The 18,637-nt window shown below is 46.2% G+C and overlaps 1 protein-coding gene across 1 annotated transcript in view; it reads right to left on the reverse strand.

Moving 5' to 3' along the window:
• Positions 1-8,770, reverse strand: part of LOC128306517 (neuronal acetylcholine receptor subunit alpha-7-like) — an 84,548-nt gene extending 75,778 nt beyond the window's left edge. The window contains exons 1-4 of the mRNA XM_053044049.1: positions 8,748-8,770; positions 6,265-6,536; positions 3,763-5,813; positions 2,212-2,874 (exon numbers count right to left, since the gene is read on the reverse strand). Coding sequence (XP_052900009.1) covers positions 2,212-2,689 — 478 coding nt within the window. The 5' untranslated portion in view covers positions 2,690-2,874; positions 3,763-5,813; positions 6,265-6,536; positions 8,748-8,770. The remainder of the gene's footprint in view (positions 1-2,211; positions 2,875-3,762; positions 5,814-6,264; positions 6,537-8,747) is intronic.
• Between the last annotated feature and the right edge of the window lie 9,867 nt (positions 8,771-18,637).

An 18,637-nucleotide genomic window follows, 5' to 3' on the forward strand; every position in this document is an offset into this window, starting at 1 on the left:
ACCGATCCGTGCTAACTGTGCCATCGCACAAATTGACTGGCAGAAGGGCAAAGGGGAAGATGTGGCGGGGGCGGGGGTGGGAAGGGAGGGTTTGCCCCGAAAAAAAAACGGAACCCGGTCGTCCCGAACAAGCACATCATCAGCATAATGTAATCAGAACGTAATCCCTTCAGCGTCTGGTACACGGTGCGCGTTCCGCGTACCACCGGGGCCAAACTGTAACCGACACTGTAACCGAAGCTGCCGTTGTACCGTACAGCACACGCTATCACAACAGTGATGCGCATTTTTTCTTCTACTTGTCCCGCCCCTCCCCCTGGTTCCTCGACTCCTGTTTCATCATTGTACAACAACATCTATATATATTATCATCTCCACAAAGGGCTGCTTGTTTCGCGCTTCGTTTTGCAGTTGCTGGCTCATCCGCCCAAATCCAGTTCATCAGTCTCGGTAACCGGTTTGACTCGGTGGCCTGTGCTCGAGCCACCCAATGCAATCTCGTCCCGAGCCCGATCGGTGCTCGCGTGCCACTCACTCGAGCGACTAATTAATGCTATTTTATTCTTTCTTTTCTTGTTTGGATGTGCCCTTGAGCGCCTGGTGGCACGCGGCCGTTACAATATCGCAACCTACAGTGGTCGGTATTCAACATCGGACACGTCGGAATTTTGGCCACTGTTTCACCTTCGCGCTCGGTTTACATGTTCGCCAAATAACCAACCTTCTGTTGATGCTGTGCGCATTTTGCGCTTCGCATATCTTTGGATCTTTGGCCTGGCAGTACCGGGAATGTCCGTTTCGTTAGTGTGTAAATTCTGACCCAATTCGTACTCATGGTCGGAAAATGTATGTTTGTTGTACTTTTCGTGGAATTCGTATGCCTTGCCAAAGTATAATTTCATTATAAATCTTTTTTTCTAGGACTCTAGTAATGGCAAACAATTATGAGTTTGAAGTACCTGGGCGAAAGATACAAAATGTGAAGGGCCGTTCTGTTCTGAGAGGGTTGTTTGATATAACATTGAATCGAAAGTTTATCGAGAAGAACGATAATCAATATCTGTCAAATAATTCAAAACGCGATATCTGATTGATTCAAAGACATCATCTTGAAATGATGTCTTTGAAATTCCAAGAAGGTAATAAATGTGGATATTAACATCTCGGTCAAAATGACTGCTTGGGGCTTTCGACTGTGACATCTTTGACATAAGATATTTCAAATTCCAAGGAATTCCCGGATCTACTGAGCATTAGTTTGATATGAAATATTAAAATTCACATTTTAGACCTAAAACTGACAGCTAGGAGTCAACGCTTGTGTTTTTGAAAGCGTCCTCGGCTACAGATATTCCAAGGTCCAAGTAATTCCATGATATTAAGCCCTCTACTCAAGGCCTTTTGAATAATGAGCCAATAGTGAATGTTGACAATGACAGCAATGAGAATGACAGCTCGCGGTCTTCGTCTGTGATTTTTAAAGGCATCTTAGACATCAAATATTCCGATGTCCAAGGAACTTCAAGATATTAAGCGTCCTAACCAAGGTCTACAGAGTAATGATGTAATAGTAAATATTGAAAAACTTGCAATAATGCATGCAAGATTCTCCAAGTCTTGCATGTGACATCACGACACTCAAGTATCGGATGTGATATGGACATCTTGGACAGTTTGACATAACTCTGATAGTCATGCGTCTGGCGTAGTATTGAGAAATTGTTGTATGAAATTGAATGTAACCACATGTCATCTTATTTTGAAGATAACGTAAAAGGTCCCAAAACTATGAGACACCAATATATAATGTAAACCTTATTAATAACTTAATTCAACTCGGATATCATTGACCAGTTTATGTAAGAGCATATTCAACATGCACAACATTCAAAATTTTTCAGTTTGTATTAACATGAAGCTAATTTTTACATATTCCTGAAGTTGAAATTTGAGATCTCAGAGACAGTATTGTATGGACATCTGAATATAAACAAGTCTAAATTTCGATGTGTCCAATATTAAATGCACACCACTGTAAAATGGATATACGGGGAGTTTCGTCTGGGAGAAATACAACCATACACACGAAATTACCGCTGTCTCGAGACAGCGAGCTCCGTAATCCTTCGCTCGATCAGTGTCAGAAGCGGATGAAGCTTAAAAAAACCCCCCTCATAGAGTAGAATGCCTTAAGCTAGGAGCATTACTTACCAGGCAACATGGCGGCAATTCCTAGTATAAGTGGTAGTAGCTGCCGCACCGACAGCAGCACTACGGCGGTGGCAGTATTGGTTCCACTGCAGTTGACGATGGTTTTGCTGGTCCGGCCGGTGGTCGCACCTTTGCCGACAACCGACACGGCACCGGTCGCCGCCAGCGCCGTGACAGCGCTGATCGATGACAGTTTCGCCCGCAGCACACTAGCGCCCCCGGTGCATAGCAGTGCAACCGTCAGCGCCACTAGCCCGGCCGTCGCGCGCGTGCAGAGAGCGCGCACCGTATCATGCAGCACGCCGCCACCCGATCGGTAACCGGCCGGGTTGCGATCGTGCGTAAAGATGGCGGTTCGGTAAGCGCGCGTCATCGGTGGCACGGTGTCGGTCGCCGGTGCGGTTGCTGTCGCCGCCAATGCGAACGAGATTGCCAGCAGCAACAGCACCAGCACCGTCACTACATACATCACATCCATTCTGTGCGCTCGTTATCGTCGGGCTCGCGTCGGTCAACGTGGTGATGGTGGCGATGACGATGAGTCTCGCCGTCGTTGGTGGTGGTGTAACGCGCAGCACACCCACACACCTCAAACCGCTCGTGGGCTGGTAGTGGAGATGGTGAGCCGTTGCGCCGGGCCCGGCTCGTTCTGCCTTCAGGCGGCTGCAGAGGTGGGTAAGGGGATTGGGGCGAGTAGCAGGAGACCAGGGTTGGAATGGGGGGGTGCGGGGGCAGTCGATTTGACGTTTATAAGGTAAGTTAGATGCGTAGATTGTTTTGTTGATATTGTTGTTGTTATTGTTGTTGTTGTGAATGGAATAGTTTTGGTTGTTGATTTGGTTAATAGTTGATTTAGGGATTTTTAAAGATTATGACGAAACAGGCGCGGTTTGAATTGTTTGTTTTTTGTTTGTTTGTTTGTTTTTTTTTAATAGTTGTTAAAGTTGTTGTTTGCAAAACAATTGTTCGTGCAAGTGGGGGGTTTTGTGTTGTTTTAGCATGTGAATCACAAGACGGAAGAAAGAAAAAAACAAGACAAATATACACACACACACACATACACATATACAGAAGTGAGGGACAGCGTGACAGCGTTAGTTGCAGTAGGTGCGGTTTGGTTGATTTGGTTGATTTTGTTGTTGATTTGGTAGCGAAAAAGTGGAAGAGAGAGAGAGAGAAAGAGAGACAGAGATACAGAAGGTAAGATACCGTGTAAGGTGGTGTAACTCTGGTCTGGTCTGTGGTTTCGAGGAGATGCTATGTATAGGTGTGGGTGTGCAGATAGCTTTCACTGCATAACGTACGTGGAGGGTGGGGGGGTGGGGGGAGTGGGGGGTGGTTTTTGTTTTGCAAAACAATCTCGCCTACAAGAACGTTATTGCAATCCGGCCTATTTGCGGTTGTTTGTAGTGTTTCGTAAGGGTGGTTGTTTTGTTTGTTTGGTTGTTGATGTTGTTGTTGTTGTTGTTGTTGTTGGGAGAAAGTATTTTGTATTTTGTTTTGCATGTAAGGGAAAATGAACGTGCGTTATTTAGTCAACTAGATTATTACTTGATTTTGTTTAAATGTGTTGCTTTTGCGCGCTTCACAATCCGATTCCCCGGGGGATGTTAAGGTTTCGCTTCCGCCTTAATCCGCTTTTTAGTACAAGGAGTGCCGCTCGCTTTCTCTGTATTATTATTTTTGTTTCTTTTTTTGGGTGGGGGGGTGGAGGGGGCTTTTTGTTTATTCGCGTGTTGCGTTTTTTGTTTGAATGTTTTATTGGTGTTAGAGCTGGGTTTTTTTGATGTTGTTGTTGTTGTTGTGGATGTTAGTGCGCTGGTTTTTAAGATGCTCCCGGTTGTTTTTTTTGTTTGGTTTTTAGTTAAGATTCGGGTTTCCTTTTTTTATGTTTTTAAAGGTTTATGGTGTTACGCGTTTCGGTTTTGTTGTTTAGGCGCTGTTTAGCGGCGTGTTGGTTGTTTTCCTTTTTTATTCATCCAGAATTCCGATTCCCTCACACACACACAAGCACGTGCATTCAAACGCACGTACACTGTCGCTGTCGGTCGCGCGCTTGTCAAAATCGCTTAATCTTTCGGCTTGTTCTTCGCCTTGTTCCTTCTTGCTTGGGTCGGGCGTTCCAGCAGCAAACCGTTCCGAACCGTGCACCAAAATCAAAAACCCTCGGCAATATATACATCCATCATCAAAACGTTGGCCCGCGACATTGTGGAAGGGTTCGGCTGTAACTCAGCTGTAACTCAGCTGCAACTCAGCTGCAACTCGGGTTAACGTCTTTTCAGTGGCCGGAAGCACCGTGCAGGCAGCCGCTTGCCACGTCCGGGACCATGTTCTCGTGATCTAAAACCCCGCCGTCCGGTGGGACAGGCCACTGTCACAAACGGTTGCCGTCCAGTAGCTGTGGTGTACCCGCCCGGGACTGGGGGGGGGGACTTCTTTTTTCTTCTCTATCGCTGGGTGTATTTGTCTGCCCGGCGGCTCCCTAGCAACACTTCACCACCGGGGCGAGGTGGGATGGGTGTGGAGAGGGGGGGCCTTATTTCGGTAGCAGTCGTCGCAGACTGCCGTTGTTGGATGATTACGCGCCTCCCTGACAAGCACACCCACCACCGGAGGGCGAACAACCGGTACAGTGGGACAGGGTCGAGTGGCACGGTGCGGCAAACTTTGCATGCGCAATGTACGCGAGTGTGTGTGTGTATGTATGTGTGTGTATGTGTATGTGGGTGGCAAAAGATCCGTGTGGATGTTAGTGGCGGTCGGTCGGTGGCGGCGTTACACGCTTTGTTCGCTGTTCTCTCGCTGTTCCCGCCGGCTTTACTGTGGCACCTTTCTAGTGGTGTTTTTTTTGTGATGAAGGTATTGGTGGTGGTGATGGTGGTGGTGGTGGTGGTAATTGGTGGTAGTAGTAGTGATGGAAACTGTTGTTACTGCTGCTGTTCTATCATGTTCTGTATCTGCCTCCTGCACTTCTCATATGCAGAATCAATGTTGTTCTGTTGAGTTAGTTGCCGTGTGTGGTTGGTTGTGTTGTTGTGCTCTTTTCCTTCCTCTTCTGGAGCAGCAGGATGCCTTTGTGCCTTTCCCTGTCCCTCTCCGTGTGGGGGTTTGTTTTATTAGCAAAACAAGCCTTCCAAAGTTTTTTTGCTTCCTTTTTGCCTAGTATGCCTCTAGCTGAGTGTTTTTATTTTTAAAGTAGCCGTACAGCTGAAGTGTTTTGCGGTCTCTGGATGAACGTGAAGGATGCGTTCCTTCCGAATTGTCGTTTTGGATTTTATTGGATGTTTGGTTTGGTTTTGGTTGTTTGTTTTGGTTTTGGTTTTTTTTTTTTAGTTATTTTTAATGCCCTTCCGCGAGGAGCTTTTAATGTGTGGGGTTATTTAAACGGGGAGCTTTTTTTTGGTTGTTTTTTTGTTTGTTTTTTTTTTGTTATTGACTGCTAGTGAACTGAGAGAATTGATTTCACTTTACTTCGTTTGTGGCCCAGCATCCGGCGCGGACCAGGGTACCGGCGGGCGAACTAGTACCGACGCGACTACGCACACGCGATGCAGCTGCCATAATTCCGTTGCGCGCTACCGCAAACCGTACTTGCGCGCCTAACGACAGGGAAACGACAGTGGGAAAAGAGAGAGAGAGAGAGAGAGAGAGAGAGAAAGAGAAAAAGCAAAACAAAACAAAACTGTAAAATGGCCGCAGCAAAAACCAAAACAAAACAACAACAAACAAACAAAAAAAGCAAAACCCCCCTGCCCTTTCCTGTTCCACACGGGGTGTTTTGTTTTCCCTCCCCTCCGGAGACACACACACACACGCACGCACGCACACACATACACAAAACAAACAAACACTTGCAAACACGGGTGCACTCCACACGCTATGCGCAACACACTCGCTTGTCCTGTTTGCTAGCCTTTGTGGCGGGGGGTTTGGGAAGGGGATAGGGGGGAATGGTGGGGGGGGAGGGAGGGAAGTGTTTGAAAGTACGCAAGGGCGCACCGGTGCGCCTTACCGAACACTTATCGCACGCTCACACGCGCACAAACATACTTTTCATCATTTAAGCACTCGATCGTGCTGATGCCCCAACGAAACACCGCTCTAGCACCACTCTAGAAGTTTTGTTATTATATTGCTCGTTTCTTTTGTTTTTTTTTTGTTTGTTTTCTTTTCTTTTTTGCTATCCACCGTTCTATACCGCTTAGCCGGAACACTTTATGCGAGCGCGCGCGCGCACGCGAGATAGAAAGGATTGAGGGTTGACGCGCGCCCGTGTTTACTACTTAGTCTTTACTTTGAGGCCGCGACACACGATCGTCTCTCTGAAAGGGCGAAAACAAACACGTCAGAATCAGCGTAGCCACCGCCTGGTCGCAAACGTCAACAAAGAAAAAAAAGAAAACACCCCGAACAACTGTCAGACAACTGTCAGTGAGAGTTTGTTTTGTATGTGAGCTGTCAAGTGTTTTGGGGTGTTTGTGTAGTGGTGGGTAGTAGTAGGAATTGTTGTATTGTGTATGTGTGTGTGTGTGTGTGTGTGTGTGTGTGTGGGTTAAAGAACGTAATGGATGAGTTGGAGAAGGACAAAATACCCAAAATTACACAGCCAATCAATAGGGACACATATCACATTCACGCCCCCAATAAGATGCGCTTTGGCAGAAGGCGAACCGGTTTAATAATCGATGCGCTAGGGGCCCGGGGAGTCCACTCCGCGTACCCAATCACGTTCCCCGCGCACTCGTGCACTAGCGACAAAACCAAAAAACACCACCGGGCACATATCGAAGGCACACTTTACTTTACTCCCACCGCGGCACTGCAATCTTTCTGGTTGATTGTTGCGGCGTGATCTTGGATGAGCCGGAGGAGCGAGCTTTTGAGAGGAAGGGGATGAGGGTAGCAAGATGTTTACGTGAGGCATGTGTGTGTGTGTTTGTTTTTAGCCTCCCTTTCTTATTCCGCTTCTCGCCCCGTTCCCCGTTCGTGCTGATTGTTGCGGTGTCGTTACACTGATGTGTCCAGCCAAAAATGGTGTCCCACCTCACGGTCCCAAGTCACGGTCACGCATTCGGTGCAGTGTGCCGCAACGCAACGCTGCAAAAGCAAACCCTCCTTCTCTCTCTCTCTCTCCCCGCACCCCATGCAACCCTCCCCCTTACTCAACATCTCAAAAAAAGGGTAGTGGGGGTTTTTTTTCCCGTTTGGGGTCACATAGAGCGCGCGTGCCTTATACGGACTGGCGCCCAACACAACCCTGCACCACGAAGCGTTGCTTTTTGGGAAGTTTTGGGCGCACTGGATTCGGGCACGAATTATAACTAGCCGAAAAGGGTGGTGAATCGCATCTTAGCGCAAGTTGGCCCAATGGGGAAATATTTACTCATGACCTCATGTGGTACTTTGCTAACTTTTTTAGTCAAAAACTCGCCTTCACCGTTTTTCCTTTCTTTTTTTACACACACACACACATACAAACGCGTGCGCATGTACGCATTAATGCATGCGATGGAATGCACGTGTTTTAAACCGTCCAGTCAATCACATCCACCGCTAACGTGGAAAACTCTATTTTTGGGAGGCCCCGAAAGTTAGGCAAGCCGCATCACAAAGGTAAGCTTATTGGGATGGCGCACTGTACCGATAAGGGTTGCGAAGTACCCGCCCCCTTACCAACAGGTTCAACAATGAAAGATTGGTTCAAACACAACACGCAACGTATTAGATAGCTCGGACGCTTTTTACACGCCTAAACGCTTAGTGTTTTATCGACAGGACCTTCAAGAATGTCCCGCACGCTCTGGCAAAGAATTGGCATCCTTAGTGCCCTTCCTTTCTATTAGTGTATCTGTGATTGTGTATGGGTGTGTGTGTTTGCATTTTGATGAGATTGTGTGTTGGGTGTGCTTCACGCGAGCACGTGTGTGGGTTTGGAATTGAAATCACCTACCGGCGTGATTGAATGCCGGCCACAAACCACAACTATCAGTTTGAGGAACTTGTATGTTTTGTTCGTTTGTTTTTTTTTGGATGAGTAAAATAATAATAAAATTCATTCACACACTCTCACACACACACACACACAAAGACACGGAAACAATACAGGGCGCACAGTTGGAAACTCGGTTTGGCTCACTCTCAGCTCTGGCGGGTACAGTGCAGTTCCAGGTCTGGCAATCCCAGTGCCTGCTCTATCTGCCTGCCCACACTTGGTTGTGGTTGATTGTGATGCACGCGGATGAAATTGGTTTTCCTCGCTTAGATTTTTCTGTTTGAGGTTTTTGCTCCTTTGCTCCTCGAACAAAACAAACACCACGAAACAAAAAAAAATCCCCCGTATATGGTATGCACGTGCGATTGCGGGTTGCTCCGAGGCGCGTATTGTGCACACGTGTGCGGCGCACTGTTTACGGATGTATGTACCGTGTCCGTCTGTACCGTCCGACTGTTTTGTTGTTGGCAAGGATGTTTGGTGGGAAATGTGTCGGTGTGTATGTGTGTGTGTCAGTGTAAGTGTGAATAGTGAGTTGTACCCGGGGGCAGTCGTCGGCTTCCACCGGACCAGCAGCAGATAGTGAAAAAAAAACCCGTTCAGTACGATCGAGCCGCTACGTTTAACTGAAGGCAGGCGACGGTTTCGCGCTGTACCGAACCCCCGAAACCGTTCAAATCCTGTGCGAGAAGGCAATGGTAAAGCACGCCGTACCAGTCGGGCTCTAGTGCAGCAAGCGCAAAATCCCGAGTGTGAGGGAGCGCGCTGCAAAACACCCGAAGTGCAGATGAAACAGGACCGTTCGGGTTTTTGGGGATGTCGGTCACCGAACCGGACCGGAGCGAACGGGTCGACCACGGGCAACAGCAGATGTGTGAGCGAAACGACAACAGTGGGGGGGGGGGGAGGGGACAAAACACATACACACAACGAAAAAAAAAAAATACAACCCGAACCGGTTCACCACGAAGCAGCGCACGAAGGGAAAGCGCGTCAGAGTGAACACTGACGATTGCGCAACGGGATGCGTAACGCCGAGCGTAACGCCCGGTTTTGTAACGCCGACGTCATGGTGCATCCGGTCTTCCATCTATTCTCCCCTCTCCCCCCAAACTCTACCCACACACACACACACACATTTGTGGTGAATAATGGCGGCAAAAGCATGCGTTTGTGGAAGAGGCGGCATGCTTTGTGTCGCACTACCACCCCCCCTCCCCCAACAGTCCCCATCGCCCCCTTGCTACCCAAAATGGCGCAAAACGATGACGTGTCGCGTCGGGATAGTAGCACGGGATAGGGTTTGCTAGTGTAACCGCGACAGCAGAAAGGGTTGTGGTGCTTCCCGAAAAGGGTGATTATGCTGGGGAGAGCCTACGCAAAGCCTGTGGCGATCTCGGGTATTATGTAATGCTGGAATTCTTTCTTTTTTTTCTCTCAAGCACGGCCTGATGCTCAGCAAAGCGAGCACCCGAGAAAGCCAGAACGAGAGTTCGCAGCGGTGCATCCAAGGAGCGCTATTGTTTAGCATTCGTTACTGTACGCATCTAGCTTTTGTGCAATGCATCATTTCGTGCTGATGCTGATGGTAAATATCATCATAATCATGATGAAACGCTACCCTGCTTCGCATTCGCACTGCCAACGTTGGACAATTTTCCTTCCACCATTGATGACGGGGTAGAAAAAGGTCAGTACCATCGAGAGGATGAAGTAAACACGCGGGGAAGAAGCAACAAAAAAGGCACACAAACACACACACACACACACACACATACAGACATATTTCTCTATCACCCGAAACGACGCATCCGAATGAAAAACCGCAATGTACCACGTGAGACACAATCCTGCCATCCCCTTCTCCCCCGGTGCACAGCCGGCCCCGTATCACCCGGAGGCTGTCGTTGCCGAACGGACCAATCGCACCGATGCTTCGTGCAACGTGCGCGATCCGAATTCATCCGAAGCGTTTGCCGGGAAGCAATCGTGGCCGTGAACCGCGCACTCGTGCACACGAATCACTGTAAAGCACAATTTATGGCAGCAACAAAAGATTTAGAACAGTACTAAATGCATACGATGCACCGTGCAGTTCATTCATTACCTAGCATGCCGAACTTATTAATGGCTGTAAAGTAGGTCTTTTACCGTGCTTGGTATTTGCATATATTTATGGTTAATTCGGTTGCTACCACAACGTGACTGACCTTTTTTCGATCGATCCATCAACCACCAGGCGTCTCCTTTACGATGTACTAGGCGTCTCCATTATGATGTACTAGGCGCCTCCATCATACACTGATAGTAAAAAAAATAATTTTAATTTATAAGGCGTCTCCATTGCTAATCCACAAGATTTTCCCGCTGTAATATTTCGAATAATTCCAGTCAGGTGACAAATAACAAACTATTCCATCACCATTTTCCTTCAGCGTAATTGTATGTCTGCATAACAATTTACCGTGTACGTCTTCTCATAGCTATATCAAGCAAGCTATAAAGAAACACAACAGGTTACTTCATTAGCAAGCATTATGCATCGTTAGCATCCAGTTCCATTACGTTTTTTTTCTAACAATCCATTATTGACATTATCAACCTCCACCACAATCAAACATCACTCCACTATTGATCTCTGTTATCTTCGACGAAGCATCGTCAAATACCAATCTCTCAGAGTGTTTTATCATATATCACTAAGCTTCTTCATTGTTCATTGCCACTAAACATCTTCCTCACATTCCATCCAGTGTCCTTTGAGTAGCTCCGATTTACCGACTCTATCATTGCGCTAGACCTCTTCAATACTTCTTCTACTAAAGATAGTCATGCAAAGAAGCAGATTACTTCATCAACCGTAACTTCCCAGCGTAAATCGGATATCTTCATCACCCCCAATGATTCTAACGCTCTATCGGTCGGATTTATCACAATCCACCAGGCGTCTCCATGACTATCTGATTAGCTCAGTTGGGAATTTAAGTTGTTTAAAGTCGGGTTTCTTGCTTTATTATTGGATTTCATAAAAGTGCGTACATTGCTCCACTGTTTCACAAAATGGCTTCTTTGTTCATAAGAGTGTTTTTTTTTACACACTGACACGTCATCAGACAGTTCGAACGTTAGTCGTCTAAGTGACGTCTGAACCGATTTAAAAATAAAACTTTATTATGTCTTCTAAGAAACGAGCTTTATCCTTCGAGGTACTTCGGCCTGGGGGTCTTCATCACAATGGAGTAGTGCAACTCGACAACTACGTTATTCTAAACCAGGTGTCCTCATTAAAACATTCTCACATTAATTTTTCACTAAGCGCTAGATGTTTCCGTCGTTCATTACCATCTTTAATCTACCATTAAACATTATGCTCACGACCCATTCGGCACATCGTTTTTTATCCTTTGTGATTCTTCGGTGTGGTATATTTATCACTGTTCATCGATGGGTTAAATCGGGCAGGTGTCTTCATCACCGTACTATGCATCTCAATCCATTCCACCAAAAAGCATGGAACAAAAATTAAGAGTAGGTGTATCAAATTCCAAACTGTTTTATCGCCTATCGGGCGTTTCTAGTACTATACTTATCTCCGGCACCCTCCATCAAGTTACTTTTTCACCATGTACTAGGCGTCTCCATCGTTCACTGAACATTTTGCTCACGAACCACCGGGCGGCTCCATCACCATCGACCAAGCGTTTGCACCAGCGGAACAGCTGCAATTTCCCTTATCCATTCCCGCACAATGCATAGACGCATTTCAAAACTGCAAACCTTCGGGAACGATGAGATTAGTGTTGCAAATGTATCGCTCGAACGCGCCCCGCATCAATCAAAACCGACCGGTAGCCTAAGGCCATACGGTTGTGCGAAATGTATCCAATGGCTCCGGTGCCCTGCATCCCATCGGCCGTACAGTATGGATTGGTTTGATCGGAGAGGGATAAAAAACCGTAACACCGTAACCACAGAAACTCTATCCACCCCTACCTAGATCCACTTATACTCAAGCCCGAACAGTTTGTTTGCCATGATCTTGTGTGTGTTTGTGGGTTTTTTTTTCTTTGTTTTTGGTTTTGCGATTACGTGGCAACTCGAGAATGTGAAAGAAAGGTTTTTTTTTTGCTGTTGTGGCAAAACAGATCAGACACCGAATGAAGGTGCTTTACAGTGCGAAGCATAAACAAATCGGTGTGGCATTCCTATCACACACACACACATGGTTCACTGTGGAAGTATAGTCAAGAGGACCAAATGCTGGGTAGAGCATCTTCGGTCCAGGGCTTACTTTTGTGTGCCGAAACTTTCCAGCACACGGGCACTTGAGCTTGCCTTCATATTTTGGAGCATTCTTGCGGCAACGATCCTTTGGAAAGTATTTCCACTAGCTTTTCACTTGGACTGTTTGTAAACGCTTCGGGCACACTTATGGGAGGGAGGAGTCGTCGATTTTCTGGTTGGGGATGATGGGATTTTTTTTGTTGTTGTATTCCTTCTGTTTGGTTGGCTTCTTCTCTTCAGGCACTTTTGGCTGGTTTGGGAGCAGTTCGGAGAAGTAGCAAACCTGGAAGGGAAGTTTTTTGTTCGCACTACCACCATCTCTCTCTCTCTCTCTCTCTCTCGCTCTACTCATGCGGTGTCTTTCTCTGCACTTGAAATTCATCTGGAGCTAGTGGTTGAAAGTTGATTTTTGTTTTTGTGTAAGGTTCTGCTGCTGGGAACGTATAATGGGTAGCGATTGGAAGCAATTGCATTTGTTACGACTGCTGCCCAGTTGCTGCTTAGATTCAATTGAATGTTGAGCAAACAAAACACACGTAAGCCATATTGCTTTCGGGGTGGTAAGCGTGATCGGGAGGATCGGCGGAAAAAGATGGGCAAAGCGTGGAAAGCGAGAAGAAGTTCCTAGGGGTTTTTTTTTCTTTACACTTAAGCCCAGCTGCAGAAATATGCAACAATAGTGCAAACCATCCAACCCGCACACTCGCTGGGTTTCTACACCCACCACCTTGAACAAACGAGCAAAAGGGCGAACAAACACAAAGCAAGATGCAGGCGACCAGCGTCTGTAAAGCAAAATGATTCGAATATAATAATAAAAATATAAATAGTAAAGTGCAGCGCGCCCCGCTCACGTAATGCACTGGAACATATTTTCCCATTTCTGCCGCAATGAAGCCGGCAAGAACCACTCAGAACGTGTTGCGGAGGCGGAAAGAACACCAAGCAGAAGCAATGGGGGCAAGAGCGAATGGAGAGAAGAAAAAAACACTCATCGCAAAGCAAAGCAAAAACCTCCCGGTAGGAAGGTAAAGTGGCGAACACCCGAACGTAAGAGACCAGCAAAGCAAAATGCCATGCACAGATTCCCAAGGTGTTTGGGCAAAGATTTCGCCCTGCCAAGGCCCACCAATGGGGTATGTATGGGGTCCATCCCGCCCCGAAAATGCCGGGCACACCCGGACCAGGCTTTGCGGGTCTCGAAGAAGGGTTGGGGGGGGGGGCATTTATTTTTCCAAAGCTTGCACAAACGACGGTCCGCTTCCTATTGGTTGGCAAGGTGGCAAGAGTGGCAAGATGAGTGGTTGCTGCAACTCCCTGAGCCTCGCATCCTGGGCACGGCGCCAATTACGCCCAACACTGCAGAACTGTTATGAAGTGGTGGAAGGGGGGGGGTGGGAAGGAGGGGTTGAATCCTTTTTCTTTTGCAAAGCGAGCGAACTTTTCCCAAGCGCACAGAACAAAAAAAACACACACACACACAGAGAAAAAAGGGAAAAATGCGCTTGATCACAAGATCCCCATTCACCTGCCCTGTGTAATGCGGCTGCGGGTAAATGGTTTAGCTGTTTCTTGATGAATGTTTAAGATCGTGGGCTCAAATCTTAAATCCCACGGTGAGGATGCGATGATGTGGGTTTTTGATTTGGCCACAATATTGCTATCTCCTTCCTAAAACCAGATGGAAACGATGATATTACATTTAGAAGGTAATTTTGTCTTGCCAATTGCATACATTTGGGCGTTTTTTTTACATTACCGTACGTAAAGCACACGAAATCAACAAAGTGAGCTATACATATGGTAAAGCGCCTAAATGTATGCAATCTGGATCACTGTTATAAGCTATTAGCTGGGGGTTGTTTTTTTTTCGCTACATTCTTTTTTAACAAACCTTCCACCTACCGAGGGGTGGGTTTTTGTTTCTAACCGTGCTTGCTTGATTGAAAACAAGAAAATCCCAACAGATCGGAAATGGCAACATCAATCGCTTGGCGGTGGCAGTGTTTTGCAGTGGGTACCGTAGGCCGTATGACAGTTATTCAAAACAGTTTCGACAGCAGCAGTAGTAGACAAACACGGCCCGTGCACACGCTAACGAATCACATTTATCCGCTTCAGTGAGATCAAGCGGCGAAGCGACGGTACGGTGCTGCCTGGTGCCAACATTGCGCTCACTGATTAAGCAAACTGCTGTGAAATGTAGCACCCTTTCACCTTGATGCACCCGCACCACGAGACCCCCGGCTCTTCCCCTCGAACCCTGCCGCAACCCTACCAATGGAGTAGAAAGTGGTAGGGGGTAAATAAAAATCGGAACGCTGCAGTGCAAATGGGGAAGCGTATAGGGAATTAAGAATAAGCTAAACAAATATTTCTTCAACCCATTCCCACCCCCTCCCTCTTCTTCTCACATCAGCACAGCTGTTTCTCCCTCCCCCAAAATGCAGTCGGTAGGTAGATGGCAGGAACAGTGCCAGGACTTGGATTTGTGCTCGGCAGAGCGGCAAATCACGTACCAGCAATCCACTACCCAGCACGCTGATCCACCCTTTAATGCTGTTACCGGCCCGGTTCGTCTGCAAAACCGGCAAACCGTGCTATTGCTAAACTATTGTTTCCGATAATCTTTCAACAGACTGGATCCGGGCGCGATCCGTACCCCGCACAGCCGGACGCGTCCCGATCGATCAACGAACCAAACCGAGGGCAGGGTAACATCTGCAGCTGCATTATCTGCATCCATTGCCGGTGTGCCAGTGGCCGGAAGTGAAGCACTGTTTGCCTATTTGATTGTTGGCAACTTCGGCACCTTTTGCACCAGGATTGTTTCGAACAATTTTTCGAAGGATGTTTGCTTCTGTTTGCCCTGTGTGTGTTTTTTCCTTATTTATAATGAGCTCGATACAACTGCAATGCATTCCTGTGAGGCTGTTTGGTGGATAGGGAAATGTTGGGTGCTACTCAATGCAACCAGCAGAACTACTAGCAAGGCTTCTAGCAGATCGATCCATTTCTTCACGGGGTTTTATTCTCGATAGCATTTTTTTTAGTTTGCTTCATTACTGCTTAAAAAATTCAAACACTGCAGTTGGTTGACAAAACAGTAACAAGAAAACCCACACATTGTTCTCCAAAATGCCTAACTTTAGGCGCTTTCGGAAACTGTTGCTACAAAGTTCCCAGAATTGTATTTTTTATTTTTTATTTCTTCAACCCTTTTCAGTCGGCGATGGAAAACAGATCTAGGTGCAACAATTAAGTGAAAATATCTCTTTTGCTTTGCAGGTTTCCTAACTTCAGGCGGTTTTCGAAAACAATATTTCATGCCGTTGTGCTTCAAAGAAAAATCGTTGCCAGTGCTGTAGCAAAACATTTAAAAAATAATAATTAAAAGGCAATAAATTAACTTGTCTATTAAACATTTTCGTTGGGATTATCTGCTTCAAAATGTAACATATCATTACAAACATTAAAAAACACTCTTTTTATGTAAATTGCATAAATTACGGCGCTTTTCGTACATCTTCCTCGATTGCGTCTTCATACTGATTTAATATGGATATTTATTCATCGTTTAATAAACTAAAGAATGAGAAATCTAAAACTGACGGCAAAAAAGTTCATTGAATCGTTATTATTTTCGCCTAATTATTTCATTTCAATTCGAGCCTATATATTACTGCATTCCTGTAACTAAAATATTACAAACGGGCATAATTTGCCATCAAAACAGTTTAAGCGTAATTACCCCTTAAAGCATTTTCCCACACACAGCGAGAGCTAAAGAAAAAAAACGATGAAAACGTACCCGAATAATTCTTCTGCAAATAATTCAAACCATTTGCCAAAGTAAACTATCACCCAGCCATCGGCCGGCGCGTAGATAGTGCCGTTCGGAAAATCTGTTCCACCGCACCAAAATCAGTGCCCGTGTTTGCCCGCGTTAAAACCAAACACACACACACACACACAGACGCTACACCATCCACCCACAACGCTGATTGCCGCCGGGGGTCAGAATGAACGTTCCGTTTGGCGGTGCGAAACACCCGATGCACTACCGATTTGGATGGCATGAGAGATGTTGGCAAAGGTACAGCCGATTTTCGTACGTACGCCGTCCGGTAGGGAGCGGCGAGTGTTGGAAGGGTGAAGGGTGGGGCAGTGGTTCGTGCGGGATGCATGACGATATGAGCGAGGCACCGTACATTAGTCCTTGATGACCTTCCGGAGCGTGTTAATTACGCGGTACCGACGAATTAAATTCTTCAACACGTATAGATATTCCCACATGCACACGGTACGATCGCACACCGCTTAGTTTGATCCTATCGCTTGAAAATGTTCGCGGAGAATGAGAGGGAAGACGTAGTGTACAGTGAGCAGCACAGTCATCCGGACGAATGAAAGGCTTGAGGTAAATCAGTTCGTCATATGCCGTAAACAACATTGACAAGTGCAACGTAAATATGTGTTGTTATATCCATAATAAAACTGCACATCTCTATAGACTGGAGTGTATTATACATCATTATTTAATATCTAACTATAGTCAGCAACAATCCACTTTGCAAAAAAAAGGGAAAACTAAAGGAAATTCGTCGTGAGTTGCAAAAAAGATGTATGCTTAATATTCATCATCGTTAATCAACTCTGAAATTATCTGGCTCATAATAAATAATCTACATTTGGTCCCACCATTCTGTTCTGGTAAGGTAGAAAGATTCCCCTTATTATTGTTACTCATATTGAGGTCCCACCTTGAGGATTCTTTTCTGGTAAGGTAAAAAGTTTAACCAGGATGTTACAATTATCTTCTATATTATAAAAATTCGCCATAATTGTTATCATTTGCATAATCGAACTCACAATAGATATCTGAAAATTGATCCCACCAAAACAATTTTCTGTACGTAAGGTTACTCGGAAGATATTCAGCGTCCGATGTATTGTGTATCTCACTGCTTATATAACTTTGTGCAATCGAAAAATGCGGGATCAGATACAAAACTGAAGGATGCTTGTACATCTTCCAACTCATAGCCGGGTCGTCCTTCACGCCCGCTTGCCCACCACCAACCCGGCAAACCCCCTTTGGCATTATATCATTTTCCTACGCTGTGGCCATTGTTTTTACTTTTTCTTTTTCGCATCACCATTGCCCTCTTTTTCCGAGCGTCTCGATAAAGCATCACCGGTAACCGGTAGCGCACTAGATTATGCATTGTTTAATTAAAATTGCCAGCCTGACAAGTGCCGTATGCAGTGATGTCCTTGCAATATTTGCTTCAAAAACACACATACCCATGCATGTATGCATATGTGGATTGGCTGGGTGTCGGTGCATCGTGTGCGCGTGCACGTATGGCCAGAATATAAATGATATTCCAACATTTACCGAACGATTTGGACATCGTTCAGAGGATCTGCTGCAAAACCGGCGGTGCTTCTGGTGGATTTTATGCCCTCGGTTTCAAGGCCCTGGGAAAGGAATGGGGAACGGGGGAATGGTTCGAGGGTGGTTCAAGGGTAGCTCTGGCCGAGATCGTACGTCTCTCGGCACGGGGAAGCTCAAATATGATTAATGCAATGAATGTTCATGAATAATTGCTCGCCATTTCTGTTCCCGGCCCGGCCCGGACTAGATGTGCGAGCGGGCGACGGCTCGGTAAACAAATATATTAGCCTCCGGTTGCAGACAAATAGCCGTCGGCTGAAGGAACACGGCCAAGTGCGTACCCGGAAGAATGCAGAAAACCGCATAAGATGATGTTGCATCAAAATAGCTTTCGAGACATTTTGACAGATATGTGTGTAATTTATTTGGCGATAAAGTGTGCGAGGAATGCAGTTTGTCGCTTCAATTCGGTTGCGATACCCGTCGAAGTGAAGCTAAAGTTTGGCTTCAAAATGTCTGCCTGGTAGGTGGAGAAACATAAAGGGGTTGGAACATACTTGCCTCCAACTTTGCGATTTCAATGCCCGACGTGCACGAAGAATTTTTGCTATCGCCTAACGCTCTGTAACGCTTAGTAACGCATTCTGGTGGAAATGTATGGAAGCCCAGTTGACAAGCCTTATTATGCTATGAAATGCTTATGAAACAAAACTATCGTGTGTTTTCCAAAGTGTATTCCAAGTCCT

Source organism: Anopheles moucheti, chromosome X (genome assembly GCF_943734755.1).
Source record: "Anopheles moucheti chromosome X, idAnoMoucSN_F20_07, whole genome shotgun sequence".
Taxonomy (NCBI): domain Eukaryota; kingdom Metazoa; phylum Arthropoda; class Insecta; order Diptera; family Culicidae; genus Anopheles; species Anopheles moucheti.